This window comes from Engystomops pustulosus, chromosome 1 (genome assembly GCF_040894005.1).
Source record: "Engystomops pustulosus chromosome 1, aEngPut4.maternal, whole genome shotgun sequence".
Taxonomy (NCBI): domain Eukaryota; kingdom Metazoa; phylum Chordata; class Amphibia; order Anura; family Leptodactylidae; genus Engystomops; species Engystomops pustulosus.
This window is the reverse complement of record NC_092411.1, coordinates 185,626,576-185,645,287: the sequence shown is the minus strand read 5'-3', so window position 1 is coordinate 185,645,287 and position 18,712 is coordinate 185,626,576. Positions and strand designations below refer to the sequence as shown.

Genomic DNA, 18,712 nt, shown 5'->3' with positions numbered 1-18,712 from the left:
TTTACATACCATGGATAAAACTGGTCCATGGTCATGTGATGTCACACAGGTGCATGGCTTGTTTTATTCCTGGTCATGTGATGTTACACAGGTGCATGGCTTGTTATAACGCACAGCTATGATTACTCAGCTGTGTAACATAAACATGGATTGGTGTTTATTAAAAGGAAGGTAATAGAATGACAGCAAGCAGAGATCTAGAAAACTGTGAGGAAGTTATACAGAAAATGTATTGGAAAATTGTATAATTGTCCACTATAGAAACAATGCTTAAAGTGGACAACCTCTTTAGGTTTTTTATACGGAGAAAAGTGAATTAAAGCAATGAAAGTAAAGTATCAAAAAGTACTGGGACAGGAAATATTACAAAAATACTGTAATAGTATTACTGTATAGTAATGTGAATATAGCACACATAGGACTTCAACACAGCCTTATGTTTCACCAAATTCACCAAATTATGTTTCTGCTGCAGATTAGTTGTCATATCTCTACAGCTGACAGCTTGGGTAGCAAAGGTTGTACTCCACATTGAAAACCCACAACAAAAATTTACATTACTACAGTGCAAATTATTAATTTGTTTTATGAAGCATGTAGCTATAACTATACTGTTAATGTAAATAGCTGTGCATTATTCACGGTGATTTGGAAGCATCCAACCCACAGTAATTTCACAACATGCACCTCTTGCCTTAAAGGGTAAGATATTTGCTTGATAAATGAATATTAATGTTAAGAGACCCCACTACTTTCTGTTGATATTGATGTTTTAGCTAATGTATATAAATGCCATAATGCAAATTATTACTCCTTGGGATATCCTCTATTGTCCATGAAAAAGGAGGTCTATAAGGACAGCTGTATGCAAAATGGTGGATGAGGGTAAACCTTTAGAAAGTATAAAATAATAAGCAACTTCTGTGCTTTCAGGAGGTTCCTTTGTATCTATATTAGAAGAGGCTGGATCTCATATACCAGTAAATTGACAGGGATGTCTGTAGGGACACAATACTTTTCTTTCAAGAACATATATACATGTACACTCTAAAGATTCCTTGTACGCTCAAAACATATAAAACAAATCTTACATTCTGTACAGAGTTCATTTGTCGCCGGTTGTTTTGACAGAAAACACTTGAGAAATCTTTCATCAAAGGACACTTATCCAGCACTGCCATTTTTCTCACAGAAGGGAATAAGCAAGCTGAACACTCACTTCAAAATATATCATAGCACAGTGCAGACCGCCGAGAATTGTACAATTACTTTTAAGTCACTGGACAGCAGCCACTACTTGACTCTCTGGTTCCTTTTTTCATACTGTTTTGTGTTTTCCTGCCTTCTGGAAAGAGCTACAGCTGTCACCAGATCTAATCTAATAAAGCTGACATGTGTTGTGTCACAAGATGGCTAATGCATATGTATTCCTTTATTTCAGAAGGCTTAGAAAGCAGTGGATTATAACATAGGCAGTTTGGGCAGTAGCCCGGGCCTTCTAGGGGTCCCATGGCCACCCAATCCACCCGCCAAAACTTTCCTCCTTTATGACCTCAAAGGCTCCTGGACCCTGGATCAACTTTGCATATGCAGAGGTTATACTCCTTTTCATTAAAAAAGGAGCTTGCAGTCAGTGATGCTGCTTTGTACGGCATGAATTAGATGGTAGATTTCCTTTAAAGAAAACCTGTCGCCAGGAATGTCATTTTTAGCTGGTGACAGCTTCCAATAGCCTATGATATGGTGATTTTAAAAATGCCTTTGTCAGCATTCTGAACATCTCAGTGTTTTATTAAACTTTATTTCACACTACATGGCTCCCTGCCAGCAGCATGGGGAGAGTCCCGGGAGAGGGGCACAGCTGCAGCAGTGTATGAATTCCTGGTGACAAGAATTTGCTTTAAAGTATATTACTGTATAATAAGTGTCATCAGCCTAATATTCTATTGTTCTTTCTGTATCAATCTAGCATATACTTGCTAGGATAATATGTCCATAAATATAAGCTCAAAACACTAACATAGCTCTTACTATGCCCTATGTTATCTCAGTGACCATGGACGATTACATGACCAGGTAACACAATTCCTTTTCTGTTGATGCAAAAACACATTTGTGTGCAAGTATTCTAAGGTTGGGTTTGCATCCTTAGGTTTAATGAAGCCAAAATTAAGAATGTAGTAAAATAGGAGGAGATGTACCGTATCCTCTCTCATTAATATGCCCTCCTCCATTATGATCCACCTGTCATAGTAAAATTTAATCTGTAAACTTTTACATGGGAACACAGTGAAATGGTTTCGTCAAAAGGACCAATTGTACTTGTAAGACTGTATAAATAACATTCTCCTCTAAACTATTCCTAAATTCCAAATTCCAAGCTTTATCTGTTAGAGACTTTAGGGGGCTTGGGGCAGGACCTCTAATGAAGATGCTGCCCTTGTGGGGCTATAACTCAAAGGTGAAAAAGATCTTTATAGGCCTGCAGGCCATATGTTTGACATGGGTGTTGCAGAAGTAGGATGATGTATATGTTGGGATATTTTTCGAATGAAGTGGTTTTTCCACTTCATTCAAATTTTTTGAGTTGATGGTACACATCATAAATATATTCTTATAATAATAATAATTCTTTATTTATATAGCGCACACTGATTACACAGCGCTGCACAAAGCATGTCAAATTGGTCCCTGTCCCTATGGGGCTCACAATCTAACTGTATGTTTTGGAGTGTGAGAGGAAACCGGAGTACCCGGAGGAAACTCACGCAAACACGGAGAGAACACACAAACTCTTTGCAGATGTTAACCTGGGTGGGATTTGAACTCAGGACCCCAGTGCTGCAAGGCAGAAGTGCTACTCACTCAGCCACCGTGCCGCCCGACTAATATATTCTATTCTTATATTACAAGCACACAGTAAGGACAGTATATCAGCTCTGAAACAGAAATGTACGTCCATATAGTAAGTTGCATTGGACAGGAAGGATGCGATTAGCAAGGAGCACTTCCCCCCTCCCATTGTGTGCTGAAACTTCCTGTGCAGCATTGAGATTGCATCAGGCAAAGGGATTGCTGAAGTACTGAGGGGGAGGTGGGGTTGAGAAAGTGTGACAATCAGTGAATCTGCATCACCATGGGCTTTGGTAACGTCCCCAGAAGGTTTTTGGGCAAAGAAGCCATTGATAACAAATATAAGATCACCACAGCCATGATGCCTGGGTCTATGAATGTCACTACTTTTAATTGTATATTTCTTTTAAGACAATGCATTTTTGTTATTTTTCCATATTATATTCTCTGCTTACACAATTGGTATATGTATAACATTCTGTATGTAGGTTGCAATATAAAAATAATCAGGTATGCTATTTTGCATAAAAAGGCTATGAGCTGGATGGCATATATTCTTACCATTGGTGCCCTGGATATGCCAATTACCAAGACAGCAATGTGACATGACTTCAGGGTGCCAAAAATCCTCTTTTGCTTTTCATTTGTTTCTATCTCCCTAGGGTCCCATGCTCCATAAAGCCCACAACGCATTGGCTGAGTGGTTATGCCATCTCTCCTTAGTCGCTAGCTAGTGAGGCCAGCACAGAACTAATGTGCTCATGAAGCATGCTGACTAATCTAAACTGTACACATTTTTAACCTCTGGAGATAAGATAATGCAAAAGAACATTCCATGAATAGCCTGTAAGGCTCCCAAATCCTGCATGGATGTAAGTAAATGTGGAAAGAGGTAATATTTACTATAAATGAATATCATGATGGCAGAAATACAAAGCTGGTTCTGAAGTGGGTAAGTAAGACATGTCAATTATACATATTCTTTACATCAGTTAGATAAAAAAAAGACTGAATCACATAGAATAATAGAGTTAGGATGATATGGGTCATCTTCTGGCCATTTGTTCAAGTCCTTGTTTCATAGAAATCTCCCCTTGCTGACATTACACCAATAACACAGGATTCTATACCCCCTATCTTTTATCTTCTGAAATCATGAAGCTTCATTTATGCAGTTAGATATGTCTCTGACAGCATTAGACATCCCATCGCAGCACTGCCGAAAGGAATGCTTATAATGCTGTTTGAGCAGAGACAGAAAGGGAACATGTTGTGCAGCTAGCCACACCACATACACAATATTCTCAGCGGACTAAAGAGGGTTAGCTTCCATACTGTGCAGAAAACTCCCAGAATCCTTCAAAGGAATCTGACTGCCTACAGTAAGCAGATGTGTATTTTCCTAAAGAAAGCAATTGTACTACGGAAATGTAAATAGTGGAAAATAAAATCAGCATGATAAGCACAGTAAATGGGTCATAAGGGTGGGAGCTTGCTGTAGAATGATTAAATCAGTCTATACTCATGGGTGTAACGCTATGCACCCTCTGTAACGTCAAAGAGATTTAGAAAGTAGGAGACTGCTTGATAGCTCCATTACTCCAGATGACTTAATTAAAACTTGTACCACACAACAGTTATTGGCACTACGTACCGCAAGACTGCAATGCCACTCAAGTATCTGTGCGCACAAAATAAACTCAACATTTATTTTATAGGAATTTTATCTATCTATCTTCTACATATGTAATTAATCTACATAGCTAGCATCTATTTATGATACATAAATGAATCCATCTCTGTATCTATAGTATTATCTATCTTCAGGGCTGTTTTTACTACGGGGTGGGATAAGTGACCACGCTATTGATAATAAGTGTCTGTGTAGTGCAGTGATTTTCAACCTTTTTTGAGCCGCGGCACACTTTTTAAACTTAGAAAATCCTGAGGCACACCACCAACCAAAATAGCACAAAATGACACAAAAACAGTCATAAAAGGCCTCCCTTTACTAATAAAAAGGCCCTAGCGGCCTCCCTTTACTAATAAAAAGCCCCTGGCGGCCTCCCTTTACTAATAAAAAGCCCCTAGCTGCCTCCCTTTACTAATAAAAAGCCCCTAGATGCCTCCCTTTACTAATAAAAAGGCCCTAGCTGCCTCCCTTTACTAATAAAATTCCCCTAGATGCCTCCCTTTACTAATAAAAAGCCCCTAGCTGCCTCCCTTTACTAATAAAAAGGCCCTAGCTGCCCCCCTTTACTAATAAAAAGCCCCTAGCTGCCTCCCTTTACTAATAAAAAGCCCCTAGCTGCCCCCCTTTACTAATAAAAAGCCACTAGATGCCTCCCTTTACTAATAAAAAGCCACTAGATGCCTCCCTTTACTAATAAAAAGCCCCTAGATGCCCCCCTTTACTAATAAAAAGGCCCTAGCTGCCTCCCTTTACTAATAAAAAGCCCCTAGCTGCCTCCCTTTACTAATAAAAAGCCCCTAGATGCCTCCCTTTACTAATAAAAAGGCCCTAGCTGCCTCCCTTTACTAATAAAATGCCCCTAGATGCCTCCCTTTACTAATAAAAAGGCCCTAGCTGCCTCCCTTTACTAATAAAAAGCCCCTGGCGGCCTCCCTTTACTAATAAAAAGCCCCTAGCTGCCTCCCTTTATTAATAAAAAGCCCCTAGATGCCTCCCTTTACTAATTAAAAGCCCCTAGCTGCCTCCCTTTACTAATAAAAAGCCCCTAGCTGCCTCCCTTTACTAATTAAAAGCCCCTAGCTGCCTCCCTTTACTAATTAAAAGCCCCTAGCTGCCTCCCTTTACTAATAAAAAGCCCCTAGATGCCTCCCTTTACTAATAAAAAGCCCTTAGATGCCTCCCTTACTAATAAAAAGCCCCTAGCTGCCTCCCTTTACTAATAAAAAGCCACTAGCTGCCTCCCTTTACTAATAAAAAGCCCCTAGCTGCCTCCCTTTACTAATAAAAAGCCCCTAGCTGCCTCCCTTTACTAATAAAAAGGCCCTAGCAGCCTCCCTTTACTAATAAAAAGCCCCTAGCTGCCCCCCTTTACTAATAAAAAGGCCCTAGCGGTCTCCCTTTACTAATAAAAAGCCCCTAGCTGCCCCCCTTTACTAATAAAAAGGCCCTAGCTGCCTCCCTTTACTAATAAAAAGGCCCTAGCTGCCTCCCTTTACTAATAAAAAGCCCCTAGCTGCCTCCCTTTACTAATAAAAAGCCCCTAGCAGCCTCCCTTTACTAATAAAAAGGCCCTAGCAGCCTCCCTTTACTAATAAAAAGGCCCTAGCTGCCTCCGTTTACTAATAAAAAGCCCCTAGCTGCCTTCCTTTACTAATAAAAAGGCCCTAGCAGCCTCCCTTTACTAATAAAAAGCCCCTAGCTGCCTCCCTTTACTAATAAAAAGGCCCTAGCAGCCTCCCTTTACTAATAAAAAGCCACTAGCTGCCTCCCTTTACTAATAAAAAGGCCCTAGCTGCCTCCCTTTACTAATAAAAAGCCCCTAGCTGCCTCCCTTTACTAATAAAAAGGCCCTAGCTGCCTCCCTTTACTAATAAAAAGCCCCTAGCTGCCTCCCTTTACTAATAAAAAGGCCCTAGCAGCCTCCCTTTACTAATAAAAAGCCACTAGCTGCCTCCCTTTACTAATAAAAAGGCCCTAGCTGCCTCCCTTTACTAATAAAAAGCCCCTAGCTGCCTCCCTTTACTAATTAAAAGCCCCTAGCAGCCTCCCTTTACTAATTAAAAGCCCCTAGCAGCCTCCCTTTACTAATAAAAAGCCCCTAGCTGCCCCCCTTTACTAATTAAAAGACCCTAGCGGTCTCCCTTTACAAATTAAGAGCCCGTGGCGGCCTCCCTTTACAAATTAAGAGCCCGTAGCGGCCTCTCTTTACTAGTTAAAAGGCCCTAGAGCCCCCCCTTTACTAATTAAAAGGCCCTAGAGACCCCCCTTTGCTAATAAAAAGGCCCTAGAGGCCCCCCTTTGCTAATTAAAAGGCCCTAGAGGCCCCCCTTTACTAATTAAAAGGCCCTAGAGCCCCCCCTTTACTAATTAAAAGGCCCTAGAGGCCTCCCTTAACAAATAAAAAGCCCCAGCCTACCTTTACTAATAAAAACAAAGACCCTAGCTGCCTTCCCTATACAAATAATAACCCTATATACTTACCCTTGATGTCTTCTTCCGCGTACCTTCACTCCTAATGGCGATCCGCTCACCTTCTGTAGCTCCTGCACCGCGCGCCTCTGGTCACGTGACTTACGCGACCTGACGTCAGGTCGCGTCAGTCACGTGACATGGGCCGCGCGGTGCAGGAGCTACAGAAGATGGGCGGATCGCCGACGCGGGGCTTGGAGGTAAGTATGGGGCATAAATAAGGGGGCGCGGCGGCAGCTCGATATCGGGGCAGCTTAGTTCGGGGAACTTTCCCCCGCGGCACACTCAACCTTGTGTCGCGGCACACTAGTGTGCCGCGGCACACAGGTTGAAAATCACTGGTGTAGTGCACTCTCTGTTACTCTGTGTGATGATGACTGTATGATTCATGAGCAGCAGCCAGGAGAAGCAGGAAGGAGACAGCCACGGGAGCATGTGACATGTAAGTGATTTTATTATTTTATAAAGTGTCTGTGTTGGGACACATTTACTTACAAAGTCACTCAAGTTCACTGAAAGCGGATTGTACATGCTGCATTGTACATACATAATGCTGCATACGGCGATTCACTAAGATTGTGCGCCAGAAATCATGAATGTGTCACTTCCACACAGGTTCAACAGAGTTCACTATCTTTTTGTGGTGCTCCTTTAACATAGGGCATGCGACACAATTTGAAAGTTAAATAGGGCGATCGGTCCAAATCAGTCGGACCGTCCGACTGCATGCCCCCAATAAAAGCCAGCACAGCTGTGCCACAATTACAGCACACACCTCTTAAATACCTGTTCAAGCCGTTAGCCCCAAAAAAGGAGCACAGCCCAACAAAAGTGGACAGCTTGACCCTTAGTTTATGCACCACACAGTGTCTGTGTTGGGGCACAGTGAGTCATTTGCTATGATAGGCCCTCCACTGAAATTAGGTAGTTTTATCTCTTTGTATATTTTATTAGTCCCGTAGACTATAAAAACTGTGGTGGGGGGGGGAGATTTATCAAGGCACGTACGCAAGTTTTCTAGAATACAAAGCCTTGAAATAATTGCAATACGTTGAACACCTCCAGAAATTGTGCATATTTTCCCTCTTATGCAACCACACACGCAGAGTGGGCATGGAAGGGCATGAAAGGGGATGTGTCCAGCTGTGAAATGGGCATTAGCTGTAGCCTGTACCCATTCAGTTGACCATTATAGACTCTTGAGCAGCACATCATGCATCATTGTGTGTTAAATCACCTCAGTGTATTTGACTATCAATGTCCTCCTATGGAGCATGAAATAAGAGGTTGTGTTTTATGTCTGCCAACCATGCCAATTGAAAGGGAAAAATGAACCCTAGATCTGGTGAGTGGTAAGGGCCCCAGTGTTATTTCTCTGTTCTATATAAGTAAGTAAAGGGGGAGGTGAGTCTAAGTGTAAAAAGATTACAGCCTCTTAACGCTCTCATGTACTGCCACCAGTAACCACAGAAATGTTAGACAAAAAAGAAGACATTAATATCTGTTGGTGTCTCCCATGTTTGAACTGTGGTTTAGCCTTTTTGTATATTCAGCTACACTCCCTTTACTGTACTGAGTTCTTTTATATACCTTTGCAGTCCCATAAGACCTTGCTAGTTAAAGGTTAACCTCAGCTCCATGTTTGTGCTTTTGCTATTTAAAAGAGGACTTTCTGGGTCTCTTAAGGATGCCTTGGTTGGTCATCCTGATACTGGCTCTTTGGAGCAAGCCATGGCTTTGGCAGTTCAGATTGACCGCCACTTAAGGGATAGACACAAATCCGGTTATACATTAGTCGATCATCTGGGTCACCAGAGAGCATCGCTAGAAGAACTTCCTGAGTTTTTTTTTTATTGTGGTGGATCTGGACTTTTTCTGCTGGACTGCCCTACCAGGCTGAGGGCACAGCCAGGAAACTTCAGCGCCAGTTGAAATCTGGAAAGCCTAGTGTCTGCTGTCCCCTGTTGTGACCCAAGATAAATTGGAATTTGAAGTGGAGAAGATTATGGATTTATGCATGGTCCAAAATTCCATACAATACCTGGTATATTGGGAGGGTTATGGTCCTGAGGACAGGAGATGGGTCTCTGGAAAAGATCTCCATGCGTCACATCTCCTCAAAATGCACCACCGCCAAAACCCTTCCAAGCTGGGTGGGCATAGTGAGGGTCTAGTGGCCCCTCTTAAAGGTGGGGCAGTGTAATATCTGTGCTGGCATCATCCTCTGTCCGCAGATTCCAGCTAAGAGGTTAATATCTGTTGGAGTCTCCCATGTGTGAACTGTGTTTTGGCCTTTTTGTTTATTTAGCCACACCTGGTTCCCTCTAGCTTAGACCTATCAAGCAAAGGGTTTGATGGACAGCATTTCCACTCTGCTGTGGAAGGTGTGTCCATGTGTTCCTTTATATACCTTCACAGTGCCATCAGACCTTAAAGGATTACCTCAGCTCCATATCTCTGTCTGTGCTGTTGCTATTGTTACTCGTTTGTTCTGGTTTTTGATCTAGACTCTTGTACCCTCGGCTATCCCTATTGGACTCCAATTCTGTTCTGTATCTGCTATCTTGTTGTGACCCGGACCGCTTGTGATTCTTGTGTGTTATTTGCTTGTGTGTCTTGTTTTGTGTCTGCACAGTGGTTTAGAGAGGTACCATTCTGGTGGTTGTTCCGTGCCATATTAGGGCATGTGAGGCAAGTAGGCAGGTGACAGCTTTGGGGGGCTCAGCTTAGGGCTCCCTGTCATGTCTGTCATCTTGTGCCCCCTTGCCACCCTCCCTTACAAATATTTCATGCTTATCATCTCAGGAATAGAGGACTATTGGGTACAGTCTATATCATGGGTGTCAAACACAAGGCCCGCAGGCCAAATCAGGCCCGCAGCCTTGTGTTATGTGACCCAGCTCCTTCCCCTTGGCTGCACTAGTCAGGAACGCAGAATAGGGGAAAGGTAACTACTATACTCACCACAGCAGATTTCATGTTTTTACTCCTCTAAACCCACCATTCTGAAGCCAGCAGACGTGATGATGATGTTCACTGGAGTAAAGAAGATGACATCTTCTGCATCAGAGGACCAGGGAAAGGTGAGTAAAGTTGTTTTTTTTTTCCACAGAGAGACATGCTTCAGAGGAGGGACGGAGGCTGTTGGCTACTTTGTGGGGCACAGTGACAGCTGTGGGGGCACTATGGCATCTATGGGGAGCACTATGACAGGTTTAGGGGTATTGTGACTACTATGGGGAGCAGTTGGGTGCATATGGGTTGCACTGTGGTTGCAGTTGGTGGTCCTCTGGCATCTGTGGGGGCACAGTGACTACTATGGGGAAAAGTTTTTCCTATTGGAGCCTTACTAGGGTTATCATAAACTTTACTAAGTTTATTTAAGGGGATTTAAGGGAACTAGCCACATTATATTTGCAGACCTATCTGTGGGCAGAACATTTCACATTGTATATACTGTCATTTGTTTGAAAGTCAAAGAGATGAGCAAATAGACTGTATCATCTTACAGAGCAAAGAAATGGAAAGCCAATAAGTGGCACACTAGAAACTATATATGTCCCTGACACTGGGCACACTAAGTGCATATTTTGAGGGAGGATCTGAGGGAATCAAGAGAACACCGGGATGTAACAGCTACAACTAGACACAGGAGCATTTTTAAAGTTATTCAATTTCAAAAACTTCTTCTATGATACAGATGCAGCAAACATTGTGGATGGCATTAACCCCAATCTGTGGTATAGTAAATATTTGTCTTCAGATCACAACATACTATCCCCAACAATTCGAGAGTAGGAAAAATAAAATTTTTGTTGTGGTGGCCCTTTGTGCTCCATGTAGTATGGTGTCACAAGTGCACATAGGCGTGTTGGCCCCTAGTGCAATATATATCTCTGCAGTATCACTAATATAGATCGATATAAATAGGATATAGCATAGAACATATAAATATGAAAAATAGAACATTATGCTAAACATTTACTGTAGGACTACACTATGGCTGCATTTCCTGTAATATAAAAATAGAATAAATGTGATGTATTCTCTTTGTCCAATACTATTTTCTGTCTCACAGCAAGAAGTAAATTCCATCATGGAACAAATGCAGCAGAAACTGATTTTTCCTACCGAGGATATAAACCAGTAATTTGTCTCAGAACATAGAAAAAGTCAAAGAAAAAGCATCTGACAATGGTTGACAGAAACATCATATACAATGGGAACATTGCAAATTATGGGAATCACGGCATAGTCAAATTAAGCATTCCAGGTTATAGCCAAAATAATTAACCTATTGTATGTAGACATTTACATAAGCTCATTTTTCTATATAAGATGCCTTACCCCATTTTTTGGATACGCTACCCATCCAAGATCACCCATCACAGACCGGGAATCCAGTAAGTTTACTGAAAAAGAAAAGACTTTATTTTGATATTTGATATTTCATTTGTGGACTTAAAACTTTATTGTTCGTCACTCAGTGATTGTGAGTTGTTCACATAATAGGGGTTTGTATAACTGTAAAACAACCCTACCAGACACCCGGTTTTGTTGTGTCAGCCTGGTCGTTATTGGCCTCAGATGGTAAAAGAAAAAGACAATGTTTTGTACAATTTTATTCTGTTTCATACAGAGTTGAATACAATATTATACCCTAGTCTAAAAGCTGTACGTGCAGCTCAGTTTTTTTGGTATTGGCTTCTTCTTGCCTGGGCCCACCGTCTATACAAGTACACGACCTGTTGCCCCCATATGGAAGGATCTGCTCTGCTCTGCTTTTAGCTTTTTATGTTCCGTTTTTTTTTTTTTACAAAAAAATGCTTTTAAAATAGTTTAAATATTGGCATAACAAGCTAATAGAAAAGTGAATCCTTCCAGAGGGGACACACACCAAATGTAAGTATACTTGGTTTACAATTCTTGATCCTGGTGGTAGATGTCCTTTAAACATGTGGGCATGCCCCAATATTGTAGTGAATTGGTTGGTGCTTTTGGTCCAGCTAATTACTTTAGACATTAGATTGTTGTAAAGGGTTTGGAGGTTTTTTTTTTTTAAACAATTTTTATTGAATTGCATACCATAACAAAGGTATTAACATACAAGGTACACGACCCAAAGGGCCACATTTCGTTATCTACAAATGAGCAGCAAACAGGTAGAAGACATTTTTTAGATAGTGATTGACCTCCAATGTTTATGTCACCAGTTCTTACCTGTATTACTTTTGACAGTCCTCCGATCCTAAGACCATCTAAATTACTATATAGTACAAGTTATATCTGATTAATTGAATTATAGAAAAGGCAAATTTGAAAATGGCTGTAGGAAGATAAGTTCTTATCGTCACACCCAGTCCTCAGTCATGAATAGCCATGTCATTGCCTGTTAACAAGCCATGTTCTCAGTTGCTTGTCTGATTCTACATGATGATGGATGGGATACTCAATAAGGGTCATACCATAATTTTGCCCTCCAGGTCATATTGTTTGTGGTTTCTCTCACTGACTCACTACAATTATTTTCCCTACTCTGATCCAATAACTTGCAGAAAACTGGTTGGAATGTGTGTAGGAGTTGTAAATTGGCCATGAGCTGATAAGGAAAAGCTTGTGAATTGTAACACTTGACATATGGCATGTATTGTGTTATATATAAAAGATAAGAGTTACAATATGTGTCACTGGTACAAAGGGGAGGTCAATTTGATCATGTCTAGGAACAAAGATCTAAATAGTGCCTTATACCAGCATAACCAAGAACCCCAAACAATGTTCCAGCATTCATTGCATTCATCATTTGTTATCTCTCTGTCCCCAATATACGCCCACATTGTACTCCTACATTGTTCATGAGTTTGGAGCATTTTAGTTAGTCAGTACTCAGGGCTAAACTGTTGACATATCTTGTTTGTGTCATTTGGGGAACATAGTGCTATACAGTACTGATTTTATAATTATACAATAAAGATAGAAGACATGTAATTATTCTAAGCAAAGCATTTCAAAATAGGACCACCCCATGGATCTCTTAAGGCCATAAAAGTGGATATTTAAGTGAATTAAGTAATACATTTATAGTGAATCTTTTACTTTAAGCTGCTAAGCTATAAACTTTTCTATAACACACTGACTTCAGATCAAACATCATATACAATATGGCAGGTTTCCTGTAATTATTGTGCAGTATTTTCTTAAGTTATCTCTTCTGGTGCAGTGAGTTATACATTATTTTCCCTAACTTGAAAGATTCTTTCTTTGATGTTTTGCATCTTTCATATTCTCTATTTACTGATGGGCAGCTTGCGACGTGTCCCGTAGCCTGTGGCTCCCTTCTGCCATTTGTTTTCATTACACTGAAGTGAATTACAGTAAAGGCCATGGAGTTGTGTCATTTTTATGTGGTGAAATTATTCATCTTTAGAAGTGTTTTAGTGTAGTCCTCATCTGCATATACCAGCATTATGCCAATGTAAAAAAAAGTTCCTTCTACTGAGGAGCAAGTAATCTTAAAAAAATAAAACCACTTTAGTTGAAAGGGAGCTAAGTTTTAATTACCTGGATCAACTACTACACAGATAACAGATCCACTCTCCCTGTTAGGTTTAAGGCCAAACAATAAGATCAAAACCAATAACAAAGAGGGACCCTGTAAGTATGCTCAGTTACATTATTCTGTTTCTTAATATGAAAGCTAATGTATATACGATAATCCCCAATGTTAAAATTAAACTGTGGAAGATAACATAACATAGCATATACAAAAACACCATCTGGCCCTTTATGTCCCCTCTTAAAACATCAACTTTTGTTGTTAATTTTAAATTGATCCAAATAAGAAACAAAATGTATGCCCAAAATGAATTTAAAATTGATTTAATATTTTATTTATTTAATTCATTGTGCATCAGGAAGTATTATGGAGCTTCAGGGTGGGACATACATAGCTATCATGTCAAGTGAAGACACACATTGGTATAATTTTCAATGCCTATGTATCTAATAGCTCAATCTAGAATCTCCCTCTCTTCTCTATAAGTATTAGCAGACTCCAATACTGATCTATTAAAACATGAATTTGTTTACAGCTCCCTGACACAATGCACTAAGTAAAATATATTCAATATAACATAGTACACAATGAACAAAGTAAAAATTTAAACACAAAGTAAAAAATAGCTGCTAGTGTTACAGAGACTTCATACTGTAGCTTGCGGAGATATGGAAATATCATTGAGCTTGGAATTAAACCCTGGATTTTAAGTGTCAGGAAAGAAATCTTCTAATTGATTGCAGCCCCAAAGCTCAGAAAAATGTGAGAGATGAGGAATTAATCTCAGATAGATAAAAGTCTGGATGTTCCTTGACCCCCATCTACTAAGTAGCCTCAAAGGAAGTGAAGGGGTCAATGAATGCTGCATAGATTTTAGCATGAGACGATTACACCATTTTTATTTCTCCTAGACATCTGTGGATTACCAACATTTTATTTAGAAAAATGCAAAGCATCATTGCCTGCCATGTTATAAACATACTTTCACTAAAATCTATATTATCATGTTGTTTTCAAGTCCTGCCTTTTGGGATGATGAACCTTTATTAGTTTATATCTTTGTTTTTAGGATACAGAGCTCCAACTCTTCAGTATAGAATTTGCTCTCTGTCATGTTTCACTATATGAAAACTGGTGCATATTACTATACTACCTGGGAAGTGTATCACTTCTTGTGATCAAGTCCACTACCATACTATGCATGTACAGGCGGTCCCCTACTTAAGAACACCCGACTTACAGACAGCCCATACTTAAAGACGGACCCCTCTGCCCACTGTGACCTCTGGTGAAGCTCTCTGAATGCTGTACTATAGTCCCAGAGTGCAAAGATCAGCTGTAAAGTGTCTGTAATGAAGCTTTATTAATAATCATTGGTCCAATTACAGCAAAAAAATTTTAAACTCCAATTGTCACTGGGGCAAAAAATTTTTTTGTCAGGATCTACCATTATAAAATATACAGTTTCGACTTACATACAAATTCAACTTAAGAACAAACCTACAGACCCTATCTTGTATGTAACCCGGGGACTGCCTGCACATTGTCTACGCGCCAAACCTCAGACAGATAACGGTCTAGTCTATCTTTGCACAGCTAACACTTGATTCTAACTATAAGATGACAGCTGAGGCTACAGTGTTACCCTTAAAGGGACTCAGTCACCTGATTTGACTCCTAATAAACTCACATCACCTTCAAGTCGGGAATGAAATATCCTTTACATTATTCCTTCTTTCATGTAATATTACCTATTAAAAATTACTTTCAAAGTCACATGAAAACTAGCAGAGAAGACGTTTTGGATGAGATGAGTCTTATCTTTAATATGACACCATAAACATGGTTGTAGGTACTCTAGCACCGCACAGAGAGGCTTCAGCAGAGACTCTCCCCCTTAGCCTTTAAAAGTTAACAATCTCCTACAAAAGATAACAGTAATCTGCTCATGTGACTTTGGAGGGGATTTTTTTTATATGTAAGCCAATGAGATTTCACATAAAATAATTTTATGCCTCTATTAGGGCATAGGCCATGTCCTACTTTATTTCAAAGGTGCATTTTGTAGCATAGTGAAGAAGCAGAGTTTAGAAAAAGTCTCAGAAACAAGTAAAGTGCAACCATGCCTACAACTCTTAATAATAGTGAAAGCCAATAACAGTAGACAAGATTTTCTGTGAAATCAAATATCATACAGTCTTTAGCTGACTATCATGTTTTAAAGCAGACTCTAGTCCAGCAATGATATTAGTTATGTTGTAAGGGTAACTTAAAGGAGAACAGTTCACTTGCAGTTAAAAAAATGCTTCAAGCTCACCAAGGTACAGGACTGTGTCCTAATGAGAATCAGTTAGGTGCTCAGTTTGCCCAGGAATGGTTGTAGGCAGCTTTCAGATCATCTGCCCACATGGCGAGGGGGTGGATTTGGAGGCTTCACATTTACTCATACATTTTTTCAAGAACACGTGAATAAAGGATAATATCTGAACATTTTCCAAGAGAAACTTCTCCAAAAGGTCTTGGAACAATCTAGTGAGCAATGGAATCCTTCTGGAGTATAGTGAACCACCAATTCACAAGACATAACTGATAACATTGCGATTTTCAGCCATGAAACTCCCCAGATCTGAATATGAGATCCTCAAAAACCAGATGAATAAAACTGAACAAATTAATGAAGATGAACTCCAGGTCCTGATTAGGCAAGAACAAGTTGCCTACAGCAGGCATTTGGCCTAGAAGCTGATATCCATTGGGTCAGGGCCAGGCTGAAAAGGATTTGATGGATTTTTCCTTTGTTCATTATTACTTTTCATTATCAAAACCATTTTTACATTAAAGATGAAAAATATATCCTGGTACAATGCAGAGTAACATTCTTTCAATGTGGTAAATTTCATATGCAGGAGGAAGCGTTATTTTTGTCACTTGATTTTGAAAAGAAAGACTTAGTTAAACAAAAGAAATAGCTTTCCTTAAAATTTTAACTTGTCAGATCTGATCCAAATCTGCGACTTTTTGTAATGCAGCCACCTGCTCCACTTTCAACTTCAAACAACTTATTCCATGAATCTATAGGTGGTTGACAGATCTACAAATTGTAACTTTTCACAAAGGTTCAAATCTAGGTGCAAATCCATCCCAGCATTCCAGAACCAACTTGTTAACCTAAAAGTCACAAATTCACTCGAAACATTAACACCCCTGGTGCCAGTATAAAACAATATTTATCAAGTTGTCGAAACCATTATAATATATTTAATTTGCAAATACTCCTAACCCACTTAAAAAACTGGAGTAAAACGTCTGCTTAACTCTTTAATGTCACAGCTACATAATCTGCACACTTTGAATGCTATAAATGTACTTTTTCTTTATCAGAGTCATATGAGGGCTTCTTATCTGTGGGATATATTCAACTTTCTAGCATCACTGTTTAATATTCCATGCAATGTACCAGGAAGCTGAAAAAAAGCCAAATTTGCTCCGAGAATAAATAGAATTTTCACAATTTTATTGCAGTGATGCGCAGTAGATAATTATCTCTTTTTTAGTTTGAAAAAGCTATATCTGAATATTTTTCCTTTATAAATAATTATTCTAAATAATTAGACATCTTTGTATTTGCCTGTACTTTAAGAATTTGACATATTTCATTGATTGTGATGTGTAATATAAACATTCTTGGCAAGGAGGTGGCACTCGCACCCAGAATTCTCAGAGTGGCAATTACTGTAATTAAGTGCTTCTGATCAGTATATTTTTCTTGTAAGTTATAATGGATGCACATTGTGTATTGATCTACACTGCAGCCCATCATTTAAAATAAAATCATATCTATTAGACTCAACAAGCGAATGTAATTAGAGGAAATATTTTCTGGCTTCATTGTCCTTATCTTGGTTTAACTGCTGTACTTGTCCTGTACTAAGTTTCTCCTTTTATATCGTAATGCAATGAGTATATTGCTCTGAAATTCAAAAAATTATGCAACCTACAAGAAATGTTTCTGTGATTTGATAAAATGGATGAAAGGAATGAATTATGTTATACAGTGCCCTATTGAAAGATAACTATTTCTAATATAGCATTTTTATTATTAAGATTGCTTACTTTAGCCAGGAGTACATTGTGCTAATAACATGTAGGCCTGGAAGGCATTTAAAATTCCCTGCGGTTGCCCTGCAGGAGCTGTCATGAGACTACAAAGTAGAGAAGATAAATCAATGGATCATATAATTAACTGTAATGTCATTGTTTAGGATCTCAATATAAAATTTTCCACTGGTGAGCATAATTTGCAACTTTGTAAGTTAATATTGTGCACATAAGTTGTTAAAATGGGGTTTTCTAAGACCACTAATCATCGGAATGCAAGAGGATGGTTATTCCTCTTCTGTTTGTGTTCCTCACCAAGATACTAATGGGCTATACCAGTGATTTTCAATCTTTTTTGAGCCGCAGCACACTTTTTATACTTAATAATAATAATAATAATAATTCTTTATTTATATAGCGCACACAGATTATGCAGCGCTGCACAAGCATGTCAAATTGGTCCCTGTCCCCAAGGGGCTCACAATCTAAACAGCCTAACAGTATGTTTTGGAGTGTGGGAGGAAACCGGAGTACCCGGAGGAAACCCACGCAAACACGGAGAGAACATACAAACTCTTTGCAGATGTTGACCTGAGTGGGATTCGAACCCAGGACCCCAGTGCTGCAAGGCAGAAGTGCTACTCACTCCGCCACCGTGCCGCCCCACTTAGAAAATCCTGGGGCACACCACCAACCAAAATAGTACAAAATGACACTAAAACACTAAAATGTCATATTATACATATAGTTAATAATATAGATTCTAATAAAAAAGGATAACCCCCTCATATATTCAATGTAACCTCATAAATACAGTCCCACATATATGAGCACATGATTATAAGCATCATATACTGTGGTGATGTGCACTGTACAGGGTCACAGTATATGGTGCTGATTATTATGTGGCTCATATACTGCAATATAAAGGGGTACAATGAAAAGTACTATGGCCATGAGGCCAGAGTACAAGTGCCAGCTCATATGCTGAGTATATGACTATAGTATTTCTCATTGTTATATGCAGTATACTGCTGGAGTAC

General features: G+C 39.5%; 1 protein-coding gene across 3 annotated transcripts in view; it reads right to left on the bottom strand.

Annotated features, from left to right (window-relative positions):
* Window positions 1–18,712, bottom strand: part of EPHA5 (EPH receptor A5) — a 216,661-nt gene that overhangs the window by 175,453 nt on the left and 22,496 nt on the right. For all 3 annotated transcript variants that reach the window (XM_072115041.1, XM_072115057.1, XM_072115050.1), the window contains exon 2: window positions 11,363–11,427. In XM_072115041.1, coding sequence (XP_071971142.1) covers window positions 11,363–11,401 — 39 coding nt within the window. In that variant the 5' untranslated portion in view covers window positions 11,402–11,427. The remainder of the gene's footprint in view (window positions 1–11,362; window positions 11,428–18,712) is intronic.